This window comes from Eubalaena glacialis, chromosome 8 (assembly GCF_028564815.1).
Source record: "Eubalaena glacialis isolate mEubGla1 chromosome 8, mEubGla1.1.hap2.+ XY, whole genome shotgun sequence".
Lineage (NCBI taxonomy): Eukaryota > Metazoa > Chordata > Mammalia > Artiodactyla > Balaenidae > Eubalaena > Eubalaena glacialis.
The window spans coordinates 106,343,095-106,357,999 of NC_083723.1; the positions used below are offsets into that span (position 1 = coordinate 106,343,095).

At 33.6% G+C, this 14,905-nt stretch overlaps 1 protein-coding gene across 2 annotated transcripts in view; it reads right to left on the reverse strand.

Moving 5' to 3' along the window:
* Positions 1 to 218: 218 nt before the first annotated feature.
* The window catches only part of TMEM209 (transmembrane protein 209), a 31,049-nt gene continuing 16,362 nt past the window's right edge, over positions 219 to 14,905 (reverse strand). Inside the window, exons 8-15 of one of the 2 annotated variants that reach the window (XM_061198052.1) lie at positions 14,813 to 14,884; positions 12,598 to 12,694; positions 9,644 to 9,769; positions 8,282 to 8,379; positions 7,124 to 7,238; positions 6,925 to 7,022; positions 5,145 to 5,218; positions 219 to 2,264 (exon numbers count right to left, since the gene is read on the reverse strand). In XM_061198052.1, the coding sequence (XP_061054035.1) occupies positions 2,210 to 2,264; positions 5,145 to 5,218; positions 6,925 to 7,022; positions 7,124 to 7,238; positions 8,282 to 8,379; positions 9,644 to 9,769; positions 12,598 to 12,694; positions 14,813 to 14,884 (735 nt within the window). In that variant the 3' untranslated portion in view covers positions 219 to 2,209. Of the gene's footprint in view, positions 2,265 to 5,144; positions 5,219 to 6,924; positions 7,023 to 7,123; positions 7,239 to 8,281; positions 8,380 to 9,643; positions 9,770 to 12,597; positions 12,695 to 14,812; positions 14,885 to 14,905 lie in introns of those variants that run through there. The other variant, XR_009701779.1, reaches the window with a different exon arrangement.

Sequence of the window (14,905 nt, forward strand, 5' to 3'; positions counted from 1 at the left end):
TAGTATGCAAACAAAATATCTTTTCTTTTTAATGTGTACCCCTAGTCTTTTTACGTGAAATATTTACCGTATATTGCATTTCTGACACATAAACTTTTTTTAATATAAGAAATGACACATCATTTTTTACTCTTTGTAATTGTGAAGTAGCACACCAACTTTTGAAACTGTAGACTTCGATTTTAACATGTTCTTATATTAACATGTTTAATTGGTATTTTATCATAACAAACAAATTTAACATACATCAAAAGCAGTTAAAAGATAGAAACTTCCTTTCCTTTGGACATCTGACTTTTAAAAAACAGGAACAAGATTTACAAATTATACAAAATGAGCTGCATATGTAATACTGACACGGAGTTATTGAGAAAATACTAGTTTTAGTTGTTTCCAGGTAAAGCACTCTCTAGTAACATGTCAACCCAGAAAATACATGCAATTGCTGACTAGCCTTAGATATACTACATATACATGTAAGAAAATAAAGATGGAGAGTCAAGCAAAACTTACAAACTTGGTAATTTCTTACTCTCCAGATATTTTGAACATATCTAAAAAATTTAAACAGATAAGATATCATATCTTAAAGAAGGGAACTCAATACAATATTATGGAACAGTGAAACTGAGTTATTAAAACCAAGGCAATTGTTTTCTTGATGTCTTCAGCCTCTTAACTAAGACCTAAATAGTTTAATTCTATCAGCTAAATTTAATCCAAGAGTTGACTTTTTATTTTTATAGTTATTTATTTTTTAGTTTACAGTCTTTTATTCCTATCAAGTCTTTGAAAGTGGTGTGATTTTACACTTATGGCGCATCACAATTTGGACTAGGCATGTTTCAAGTGCTTAACAGCCTCAGGTAGCTGCTGTATTGAACAGCACAGGTTTAGAGAGACATATAAAGAAATGCACGTGCCTATGTGATTTCAAACCATGGTCGGTGATATGAAGCAAAGGTGAAAGGTACCAAGAGAGAAAACAGTCAGGGGATCTGCGGGAGGTGGGAATGGAAGGAGTGGGGGGAGGGAGAGCTTCTCTGGGAAAGCAATATTTAGGCAGAGCCTAGAAGGGTGCTGAGGAGGGTTGGCTAGACCAAGAGTGGGGCCGGAGTGTCTCAGGCAGCGGGAGTGCACGGAGGCCCTGGGATGAGAGCTGAGAGAGCGCCAGTGTGGCTGGGGCACGGAAGGAGAGGGGCAAGGCAAGACTGGAGTGGAGGCAGGGGCAAGGGGGGCAGAGGGAAGATCAGGCAGCATCTTTCAAACCATGTTCAAGACTGTGAACTTCATCAAGAGTTGACTTTTTAAACATTAATACCGTCAAACCTCTTCCAATAATATTTTTTAAATGCACATGAACTATTATTTAAAAGTTTATCTTATTTTTTAAAATATGGGCCTTGGGCTAATTTGTTGAACACTGGGGTAATATAAACATTAAAAAAAAATAAGCAATTTGCTTTTTTTTTTTTTTTAAAGGATACATTGGAAAGACAGAAATTGCTACCTTACAAAGTTCTCTTTTTTTAAAATTATTATTTATTTATTTATTTATTTATTTTTGGCTGTGTTGGGTCTTCGTTTCTGTGCAAGGGCTTACTCTAGCTGCGGCAAGTGGGGGCCACTCTTCATCGCGGTGCGCGGGCCTATCGTGGCCTCTCGTTGCGGAGCACAGGCTCCAGACGCGCAGGCTCAGTAGTTGTGGCTCACGGGCCTAGTTGCTCTGCGGCATGTGGGATCTTCCCAGACCAGGGCTCAAACCCGTGTCCCCTGCATTAGCAGGCAGATTCTCAACCACTGCGCCACCAGGGAAGCCCAGCAATTTGCTTTTTTAAAAAAATTATTTATACTAAATAACTCAACTGAAAAAACAATTTTTGTGGGGAGGAATCAGGCGGATGATTCTCATTTGGGGGGTTACAGTGAAGAAGGACTCAATTAAGGGGGAACTGCACTGTTTTGGCCAACAAAAATCTGAAGGGTTGCAGTTTTTTTCTGAAATGATAAAGTAATGTTTCTTGGTGTAGAAGATATAGGGCATACTTTTACAAAGAAGTTTCATAATAGCTAATTTTTTGTTAAATCTAAAGAGTCTGAAACATACACATATGTATCTTATTTCAGAAGAGGCAGTGACTCAGAGATACTTAGATTCAACTTCTGATTCAGTCAAATAAAGTCCAAAAGTTTGGAATTAAATGACCCACTACTCGCCAAAAATCCACAAAATATTCACACCGGATAGACCAAGATTAACTCTCCTATAAAGAGAAAAAAAAAAGTTTTAGTGCAATTGATTGCCCAGCATTTAAGGTCTTTTTTCAAATAACTAAAATAGGAGTCTTTACAAGGGATACATGTTTAATTAACATTTAGTGCTTTTCTGAAATAAGTTATGTTACACATGGTTTATCAGGTGAATTCTAGAAACAGTAATTACTTTCTTAACTGTGCTTAAAACCCAAATTTAGAATAAATGGACTTATGGAGCGTGGAAAATTAATTTTTCAGTGGACCTCAAGAATTATTACAACAGATAGAGTTAAACAGGACAATTTTAGCAAGTAGGATTTAAGTAAAAATGTCAATTAAATTTTTAAAAATTGAGGAGTTAGAAATGCTAGGCCTCTTAGAGAATTTTGCCTGTTCAAAAAAGGTCATTTCATCAACTGTGTTTTCCCATTTCTCCATACCCTCACCAACACTGCAAATGATAAATTTCAATTTGATAGAAAAAAATGTTTTAATTTTGGCTTGATTGTATATGAGACTAAGCATCTTTTCATGTTCATTAACCATTTGCACGACACTCTTCTATGAAAGTCTCTCGTGTCTTTGACCATTTTCTATATTTTTCTTTTCTAATTAACATATATGCTCCTTATACATGATGGATATTAACTTGGCTTTGCTCTAAATGTTGAAATTATAATGCTTTGTCTCAGTTTGTCATTTAGTTTTAAACTTTATTTATGGTGTCTTTTGCTAAACAGGACACTTAAATTACCGTGCAGTCAATTCTGTCTAGATTTCTTTTCCCTTTTGTATGTAAAACATTCATCTCATTCCACTACCGCACAAATATGTGGCACTGAACTAATAATGGATTTGTATCAAACTGCTGTGTTATGGGCATGATTCCAAATGGTCTATATTTGAGCCACTTGCTTATTTCCTTTAAGCAAAGGAAACTTCCTTCCTTTAAGGTATAGGAGAGCAGTTTTTAACATTTGATTGTTCCAAAATGTATTAAAAAGATTAATCATATTTTAAAAGTTAATTTCAAAGACTTTTCCCTTGGTTAAAAAAAAAAAATCGCAAATAAATAAAACAGATTAGTTTTAGTCTAAAATGTTTCATTTTCCACATGTAAGTTCCTCATTCAGAGAAGATAAGCACTTTAAATATTATACCAATTCTTTTGGGCCTCTGCGTAAATTACTGCCCCACTAAGATGTTACAGAAAACCCAAATGAACTTTTAGGCCAACCCAATACTTTTAAAGATTTTACATTTTTATGTATATGACAAACTATATATGGTACTCAACACAAGCTTCATGCTATCATGACAAATCACTTATGTATCAAGTATCAATTTAGATTTTTAGAGAAAAGATAAATTTTCAATTAAAACCAAAAATTCATTATTTATTTAAAATACTTTTAAATTAATTCCTCACTTCAAAATAGTCTTCCAGAAACACTGTTAAGAATTACAAAACAATATATTTATAGCACATTCCATTTTTCTAACACATGTATATCTATCACTAAATACTGCTAGAAAATTTAGGAAAAAAGTCTGTATTTACTGACATAGAAGAATATCCAAGATATACCATAAGATTAAAAGGCAGGTCACAGAGTAATACGTTTGGGTACAATATATTTTTAAACAAAATGAAAACTAAAAACAAAATCAACTTTCCCCAGAAAGTAGTCTGAAAATGTACACCTGAAACTGTTCACACACTGGATACCTCGAGGCAGAGTTGATCAGAAGAGAGAGTTGATCAGAGGGGAGTTTTCAATGTCTAGTTTATACACTGCTATATTGTTTAAATATTTCTATACTGATCATGCATTATTTTTGTAATTAAAAAAATAAAAAAGAGGCATGGTAGCATAAATATTCTTTAACTCAGTATATCCATTATTTCAACATGTCATCAATATACAAAATTATTAGAGATATTTTACTTCTTCTTTTTTGGTACTAGGTCTTCAAATTCTAGTCTATGTAGTTTACACTGACAGCCCATCTCAATTTGGACTAATCATGTTTCAAATGCTCAATGCCACATGTGGCTGGCGGCTGCTGTATTGGACAGTGGAGTTCCAGAACCTGTATAAACAGGACACCTATAAAACTGAAAAGAAGCATGCATACCAAACAGGAACCGACCCCTGATATTTTCTATTCAGCCCTTCCCTTTACATTTTTTTAACCTCAGGTTACCTAGTGCAGGCAGAGATGGACCCAGAACCCAGATTTTCAGACTTCCAGTCCTTGCATTACCAGATTTACCCAGCATTAGCTGAGGTCCATTTACTTCAAATATTATTTGAAGGACTAAAATTTCAAATCACCTAAATAACAAGACAGCAATTTTGAGTTTATTGTAACAGTATGTGAGCTTCATTACTAAGTATTTAGAATAAACAAAGTAAACAATTTCAACTGACCATTTTTCCATCCCAATTAACAATATTATGGAACCGGTGCTGGCTTAGTCTCTCTGAAAGTGTAAACATTTTGCAGCAGGCTTTGTGTCTGAAATGGGATAGCCTGAATAAATAGGACTCCAGTTTTGTTTTTGTTTTGGTTTTTTAATTTTAAAGTGGCAAGAGCCTGATATATCAGGGTTGTTCCTCTGGGGGACACAGCTGTAAAGCCAATGATGTGGTCAAATTGCCTTTTTACCAATGGGGAAATGGAGGTTCCAAGGAATTACTGTAATGGACTTGCTCAAGATGGCAGAGCTGGTTAGTGACAGGGCTGAGCTAGTACTAGAAACCATATCTCTTACTGTTCAGTCCACAAATCTTCAGTATATGATGCTGCCTTCTGCAGAATCTTAACATAAGAAAAACAGTATATAAGTTAAGTACTTGTATGTTTAAAGCATAAATACTTACCCAAGCATTCCTGACTCTTTGGTCTTTATGATGTAGAGGAACATTAACAATGTATGAAACATATTATTTCGGCCCTGGAACAAAGACAAAAAATACAGCAAGATTTAAACCTAACCAAACCAAACCATTCAGCCTGATAGGTAAATGCAGATCCTATCAATTTATATTCTACTAACTCAGAATTCCATGTAATTCAGCCTTTCATTCATTCATTAAACAAAGTGCCCACTTTTGTGCTAGGAAGTGGGAATACTGTGGTGAATAAAACAGAGAGGATCCATGTAATTGAGGAGCTTAAGGTCTAGTAGGAAAGGCAGACAGGAAACTCAGAATTACAATAAAGTATGATGAATGTTATGAGAAAGAAGGAGGTGTAGGGTGCCATGGGAACATATGCATTAAACCCAGAGTGGTGAGGCAAGCAATGCCTCCCTGAGAGAGAAATTTTTAAGTTGAGACCTGAAAGATGAGCAGAAATAAACACATTGGGAAGTTCCCATACATGGGGAGCAGCATTTATGAAGGTCTGGATGGGAGCTATTCTGAAGCTGGTACCCCTGTATCCTACACACAAAAAATACTCTATCCCCAAAATTAACAGCATAAACAACAGTGTTGGGATTAAAAAACCTTTAATCACACTTCAAAATACATTATGATATATGTTAACAGTGTAAGTAACATATTAAATGTAAATTTATTTTATCTACAAGGGACTATGAGGCAGCATTTTGCCAGCACTAAAATCAAACTATTATATATAATTTCTGCTCTGTGAAATAGCTCCTGATTTAGATTTTCAATTTACTGATTAACTTATACCTGCTTATTCTGATTTAGTGTTTTTACTAAAAAAATCTTAGGATATACGATTTTTAAAGACAGTGTTTCTTTAAAAAACAAACAAAAAAAAGGATTTGCATGGAACTTGAATGGCCCAAAATATTTACACTTACAAAGTTGAAATATTAAACTTAAAAAAAAAAAAATTCTCTCCTGGGTATCTGATGAAGTGAAGGATACAATTTATGATTATAGTCTATGTAAAATTTCTTAGTATAGATGCTGGTAACAAAAATAACTGCAAAGGTCATCAACAGAACTGATGTTTGTAATCAAAAGTAAAATACCTGGATAGAAGTGTAAACTGGTACAATCACCTTTTTAATAAAGTAATTTGATAATATATTTTAACAGCCTTGAAAATATTCTATAACCCAGAATTCCATTTTTGGACTTCAGGCTAAAAAACTACCCAAAATGCAGACAGCTATATGCATAAAGGTATTTATGATAATGAAGACTTAGAAACATCCAAAATATCTAACTGTAGGGGAGTGGTTAAATAAATTATGTTATAATTTTATTGTGAAGTTTTAAAATAGCCATTAAAAAGTGTTTTAACGAAGATTCTTAAAGGCATGGAAAATTATAACATTAATTTTAAAAAGGATATAAAACTACATAAATAATATGATTTCAACCCATAAATAAGTACAGAGAAAGACCAAAATGAAATTTACCAAAAAAATTATACCAAATGTTAACAAGAGCTTCCTGTACATAATGGAATAATGAACTTTTCTTCCTTTTCTTCATACTTCTCCAAATTAAGCACATATTACTTTTAGAGTTTTAGAAAAAGGGATATAAAACTAGCACTTTTTCCCTAATTTAAAAAGTTTACCTATTCCATAAACAAGAGAATCTAATTTTAAAAATATTAACAAAGCAAGTCATCCATGACATTAGTAATAGCAACTGCTACATTTAGAAGTACCTTTGGAAGACTGTAGACATGACGCTGGTAGATTAGCTCATAATGGGGAGGGTTGATAGCACTCTGATAAATGCAAAAAACATTCTCATTTGTCACGTCTGTAAAGGAAATATGCTACATTAAAAAAACAAAAACAAAACCACTAGATGTATTTCATGTGAAAAGCTCAACTCATCCTTTTAGGAGTGGTTGTTTATACCTGGTTTATTTGGTGTCTGAACAAAGTGCTGAGAAGTAAATGTTTTTCCATCAGGGTATTTAGGATGTGGAGGTAGTCTGGAATCAAGGTAGGTACAAAACACATGCATGATGATCTGAAGACGAGGAAACAATTTTTCAAAGTCAGCATGAAAATCGATCAAGTATGTGGTACTTCTAAAACATGTTTATAATGACTCCAATTTTTAAGTTTTTCCCCAAAGAAAGAATTAGCAAAAATGCTTTCAAGTGGTTATATCTGTAAGATGAAATCTATAAAATGAAAAGATTAGAGCAAGACATTCCTAGTTTTCTGTTAAGTGGATCATTCACACCCATATAGGTAATTAACAGCAAAGTCAAAATAAAATACACATACATTCAATTCTGAATTTGAGTATCAGCATTTAAAACTTCATTTTCACACATAACAGTCACTATAAAAAACAAAACAAACATAATTTTGAAAAACTCTTAAATGCTCAAAAACTTTATACTCTTTGATTTCATAAATCTAATTCTAGGAATCTTTCTTAAAATCATAATCCTAAATAAGAAAGAAACATGCATTATGTTACTCCTGGCAGTATTATTTAAGACAGAAAAACAAAAATCCCTCCCCCACTACGTTTCCCAAACTTTTAGGTCCAATATAGGAGAACAGTTAAATGACAGTGTGTAATAGTGCGAATAAGAACACTGAAAAGTGAAAAAAAGCAGGAGACATAATTTTACATATGGGGTTATTATATCTGTATCGATAAAAACATTAAAATTAGCACAATCTAAGTAAAGAAAAAAAAAAAGAAAGTATACCAAAATATTAACAGTGGTTGGGTTAAGATGCTGGTACAAAAAATTTTTTATTTCTACTTAGTTTCTAAGTTCTTTTTATTTATTTTGTTTTCATTTTCATTTTTATTTATTTATTCATTTATTTATTTATTTTCTTTTTGGCCTCACTGTGTGGCTTGCAGGATCTTAGTTCCCTGACCGGGGATTGAACCCGGGCCCACGGCAGTGACAACACTGAGTCCCAACCACTGGACTGCCAGGGAATTCCCTCTAAGTTCTTTTTAATACTCATTTTTATAAGGGAAAAATAAACCCAGTAACAAAAATGTCAAACTGAAAAAACAAAATAAAACTGGGGACTTACAGCAGAATCAGTGGGCAGGTCTGTATCCCACTTGCGGCCTTTGAAGTCTCCACCTCTATTCCATCGAAATGAGCTCATACAGCCTCCTTGAGAAAGTTCTGTAGCAACAAAGGTAAAATAAAATAAGCTAAGAATATACAAGAAAGAAGGAAAAAAAAGGCTAAGGGGTTACAATAAGGAAAGTATAACATCATAAACACCTGATCAAAACATGCAGACAAAGAAATACAAGATATAAAAGATTAATTTAAATAGAACCATGGGGACTTCCCTGGTGGTACAGTGGTTAAGAATCCACCTGCCAATGCAGGGGATACAGGTTTGAGTCCTGGTCCAGGAAGATCCCACATGCTTTGGAGCAACTAAGCCTGTGCGCCACAACTACTGAGCCTGTGCTCTAGAGTCCACGAGCCACAACTACTGAGCCTGCGTGCCACAACTACTGAAGCCCGTGTGCCTAGAGCCCGTGCTCCGCAACAAGAGAAGCCACTGCAATGAGAAGCCCGTGCACCACAACGAAGAGTAGCCCCCACTCGCCACAACTAAAGAAAGCCCGCTCACCACAACTAAAGAAAGCCCACGCGCAGCAAAGAAGACCCAATGCAGCCATATATAAATAAGTAAGTAAGTCATGATAAATGTTTATTCCTAAGTAAGTCATGATAAATGTTTATTCCTAAACCTCAGTCCAAACCTAGAATAGAGAAGGGGCAACATTATATTTTCAAATTAAGATTTATGATAAATCTAAAGAGTGAAATACTATTTCTAAAACTTGTTTTAGTGATGAGAACATTTTACAGAGTTTATCCAAATAAATGTAGGGAGGCATAAAGAGAGTATGTGGGAGTATCAGGGAGGCTAAATTTCCTGAGTCTCAAGTCAGTCTCCTCAGAAGATCATATTTCCCCCAAATAATCAGAATATAACAGAAATATAAAGAAGCAGCATATTACATATGACTTATAAAAATCGAAAGAAATAGGATCAGCATGCTGAAATTATAAAGAATGTCATTGTGGCATCCATTCTTGGTAGCTTAAGAATAGAAAATGAGTGAAATATTCATGTGAGCCCATTTAGCTCATATTTAAGTTTCCCTATTTAGAACAAAATTAGTAATTAATGTATTCAAGGCTAACTACATTATTTTGACCATTTTTAAGCATATAGAATGTAAAACTCAAAAGTTGTTCAAGTATAAGCCTTAATAAAGCCATAATTAAATACATATTTATAAAATAAGATCATACTTCAGTGATACTTATAATTAAAAAAAAATTTTTTTTTCCATGTTACCTGTATAAAATTTCAAACTAGTGAAAAAGCTTTCATTTTTTCCCTCTTCAAATCAATAATTACCTTTGATCCTTTCAAACAAGTATTCCTGATTTGGCGTGAGGTCTAGATACTGCACGATTGTATTTAGAGTTGGAATGAGTGGAGCTTTGACCAGAGCAGCCTGCTTCAAGCTAGTAATACTAGCCTCTGTTAAAATTAAAACACACAGAACACAGATTATTCCTCATGTGGATCTTTGAAAAAACTTCAAATGCTCTTCCTTCAATAGATGTTGAAGGAATAAAGGAAAGCAATGATAGTTTATCTTAACAATCTGCATTATCTACTTTACCTACAATTTATTTGATCACTTCTGGCAAGGTGGCCAGATTTACACACACAAACACATGCATACTCCAAAAACAGCCAAATCCATTTTGTCAAATCTATAAACAACTAATACACAGAAAATTTTTGTGGGGTATATATAAAAAGACACATGACAGCTTTCAAAATCAGGTTGAATTAAAAGTTGCCCATTATGCCAGTGACAAGTGAAAACTTTTATTGACAGTGATTTCTCTCATCGCTTCATGAAAGACAACTATCCAAAGAAATGAATAAACCAACAGAAAGTTTCAAAATGTCCAACCATACTAGTAATACCCAATGTTGGGAAAAAGGCTTTCTTATATGTGACATTATTGCTAGAATATAAATTGGTATAAGCTTTTTGAAGGGCTATGTACATTAAAAGCCTTAATATATTTATACCTATTGAACTTAACAACTTCACTCCTAAGAAATTATCCTAAGGAAATAATTATAAATGTATACAAACATTTAGGTAAAAGGACATTTACTTACGGCATTATTAATAACAGTAAAGGGAAAATCTTCTAAATTTTAAATAATAAAGATCAGTTAAATACAATATATTACATACATAAAAGAAATACAAACTAGCCATAAAAATAGTACTGGAGAATATTTAACAAAATAGAAAAAGTGGAGGGAAAAAAGCAGGTAACAAAACAGTATGACCCCAATTTAATTAAAAATATATACATACATATGTACTATTTGCTCAACTCCTAAATATACACTTTTCACAGTTTAATGTTCTTAAATTATGGTATAACTTACCATTGATATATATAGTATCATAGTATTTTTCTCCAAAAGGAATAAGTGATTGTGATTTAAAACTGATTGATTGTGGTTATCTACTGAAGCGCAATCATGGGTAATATTCTTTGTGTATTTCTGTACTTTCCAAATTTTCTACAATGAACATATGCATGTTGCTTTCATAGTGATAAAACAATGTTATTCTTTTTTAAAAAGCACATCACACTGGTAAAAATGTTGTGAAAGATACATATTTTTATAGCTTATAAAAAGCTCAAAAAGGATAAGCATAGGTTCAAATAACATTACCAAGAAAGTAACCCTCTGACTTTGGAGTCAGAAAGCTCTGGCCTCAAATCACTGCTCTGTGACACTGGGCAAGTTACTTAACCTCTCTGAGTCTTAGTAGCCTGATCCATAAAATGTGGCACTAAAAGCTAGCTTTCAAGGTTAATGTGAGTGTTGTATACATTATATATAAAACATTTGGATACTCAACACGTGGGTACTTTAGTGATGCACAACTCTATACTTATTCCAGAGAATAAAAGACTGATTAAAAGATACCCAAAAGCAAATGGAAAGTGTTAATGTGCAATCCAAAGCCCTTACATATTTCAAAGAGAAATTTATTCTCTAGAAAGCTGATTGACTAAAATATTCCTTATTTATTTTGAAACCTAATTATTTAACACTAAATAAGTTACAGTATATATATACTTTAGGCAAATTATATTACACAAAACCTTAACAATTTTATTTTTAGCAGATAAGAAAGTTGAAAAAAGGGGATTTTAAATTAGCACTGTACACATTTTTTATGCTTTGTATAATTTGTAATTAATATCTAATAAGAGACTTGTATCTTGAATATATAAAGAACACCTACAACTCAATAATAAAAAGACAAATAACCCAATTTAAAAATAGGCAAAGGGAAAAAAAAACTGGGTAAAGGATCTGAAAAGATATTTCGCTTATGAAGATACAAGAATGGACCAGCACATGAAAAGATGCTCAACATCATTAGCCATCAGGGAAATGCAAACTAAAAACACAATGAGATACCATTTCATATCCATTAGGACAACTGAAAAAGACACATAATAAAAAGTATTGGCAAGGATGTGAGAAACTGGAGCCCTTATACACTGTAGGTGGGGATGTAAAATGGTGCAGCTGCTTTAGAAAACAGTCTGGCAATCCCTCAAAAGGTTAAACATGGATTTACCATATGGCTTAGCAATTCCACTTTTAGGTAGTACCCAAGAGAAATTAAAATATATTCACACAAACATTTGTACATATGTGTTCATAGCAGCATTATTCATAATAACCAAAAAAGTGAAAACAACCCAAATGTCAATCAAATGATGAACGGGTAAACAAAATGTGGTAGATCCAAACAATGGGATATTATTTGGCAATAAAAAGAAACGAAGTACTGATAAACACTACAACATGGATGAACCCTGAAAATATTGTTAAGTGAGAGAAGCCAGTCACAAAGGACAACATATTGTATGATCCCATTTAGATGAAATATCCAAAACAGGCCTATCTAAAGAGACAGAAAGTAGGCTGGTAGTTGCCTAGGGTTGGAGGATGGGTGGTGATGGGAAACGGGTCTACGGGGTTTCCTTTTTGGGTGATGAACTATTCAAACTTGACTGTGGGGATGGTTTGCACAACCCAAACCTTTGAATTGTAGACTTTAAATGGGTGAACTGCATATATCTCAATAAAACTGTTACATTTTTAAAAAAGTGATATTATAGACATTTAGTTTTTTTCTTCACCTCAAGATAACAAAAGGTGTTGTTAAATCGCCCATTACAAGAAGAAATTTTCCACTTGGCAGCTTCACTGAAGGAACTCAAACGCTGGGCTCTATTTTCACATACCTCCTATTTGCAGCTCTGGACAACCCATTCGCCTCATTTGTGTGCTGACAGACTCAATCTCTTGTACAAGGGGCACTAATATTGTCTCATTGATCCACTAGGAAGAAATGAGGTAATGATTTTACACACACAATTTTAAAGCATTTCTCAAATAATTATTTTCATGAAACTATTTTTGCTGTCTTGTACTTGAATATTAATATAGTGAAAGAGAATGGAAGTAGCAGCTACCTGAAGTCTAGAGAGAGATAAGTAACTATGCTAATGGAGTATAACTTGACTAAGTTATATTCTTAAATCACATATGCCTATTTTTTGAAGATATAAAACTTTCAGTTACATGTTAAGTTTTTCTTAAATTCTTCTTTCTAGGATCATTATACTTAGCTAAAAGGATCATCTTCAGTTTACATTTCTAGGTAATTATTCACACATTTACACATGTAGCATTTATACTGGTTTGTGGTTAGTAGAATAGTTTTTAAAACTAACATAACTGATTAGCTATCAGCAGGCTCACTCAATCCCCTAACCATGTGGAAAACAGATTTTACTGTATTTGAAACTAGTTTGTGAATATTACAATATTCACTTTAGGACTAGGAATTTCAAATTCCACTTTGCATGGCTGATATCAAACTCATTCTGGAATGTGAAAAGACTGCCCAAGGAAATACCCCATCTAGTTTGTGTGTTATGTGTTTTGTGCTTGTTCACAGCAACTTCAACCACCATTTCTGTTTTCACACTTCTGTTTAACCATAAAGTAGAAGGATGAAAACAAGCTTCAGATCAAATACAAGTCTATAGAATTCATTATAAAATTTTTGAATTAAAAAGCCTCTGAAAATGAAGTGTTTTTATAATCTATTTAGCAAGAAAATTTGATATACTGGCAAGACCTGAACTGAATTCCTGTGAAGCTATTTTTAGACTTTATCCTACCTAGTGTGACAGTGCATATGCTTTGCTGCAGAAACATTAATGTGGTTGATTACTGAGTACTAACAAGACCCTGCTAGTGTATTACAAAATATATGGTATATGCATATACTGCTTTTTTAAAAAAACTACAAAAAACCCTAAATTTCAGAACACTGTAGCCTAGGAATTCAGATAAAGGATTGTGTTTGTATTTCTTCTAAGCTAATATTTCTGACCAAGACTTTATAAATATATTAACATTTTTAGAGAAGCCTATGAGTGGAAATAAAAGAAAGTACAGTTCTAGGACATCATTTCACTTGTTCATTCTTCTAACATTTATTAAGTGTATCCTACGTGCCAGCCACTCCTAGGCTGCAACAAAATTATCTACTAGGTCCAGGAGAGAGATCTAGGCCTCATTCCCAGAAAACCTGATTGAGTAGTTCTAGGGCTGGCTCTGGAATTCTTATTCAAAAAAGCCAATCAGGCTTCTGGTTCAAGAAAGTAGGCTACTATTTTCACCACTCCCTCTTGATACCCTATTTAAATTATAGTAAAAGAAGAAAAAAGGAGAACAAGTGATTTCAACATATTTCTAGAAGCTGTAGAGTGGGTGGATGAGTGTTGAAGGATCAAACAGTGGAAGAAGCGGCAGCCTCTATAGAATCTAAGTGGAGGAGCTTCCTGCAGTGGAGGAGGGGCCAATTCGCCCCCCGGAACCGGGACAAACAGGTACTACAGAGAACGACAGAAAGAGGCAGGGTTGAAACCAGGGAACTAACTCACTCTGTATATGCAAGAGCTGGCCTTGCCAACCTCTAGGCCAAAGATTAGAAGGTTCTTCTTTGGAAAAATCGAAGAAATTGATATATTCTGAAGTAGCTTCAAGCATATGTTATGTTCTCTAACTCTGAAGTTTTCTGACGTTAAGGACCTCATTTTTGCTTCTCTCACATTTCTAGACACATAACAGGCTCTGACAGGAAAGCTCTTTGAAAAGTAAAATTGAGATGTTGGGAAAGGGAAAATCTTAGCAACTAAATACACGGTTCCTTTATCTACTCAAAATACACTGATTTGCTAAATACGGAGGGAAAAAAAATCCCAAGATACGGACACCATATGGTAAACATCATGTTTATTCTTATATATGTGCCACACATACTGCACTTTTAATAATACTTAATTCTGATATTCTAATAATTAACATCTCTAATTGATATTCTAACAACATACTTTGTACATTAAGAGGCACTAATATTGTCCAAAGAGTAATGTCAGAACTTACATTTCTGAACTTGGCTGTCCATGAATCCATATGATCAAGAAGTTGTCTATTCATAGTCACTCTTGCCCAGACCTATTAAAAATGTTCAAAATG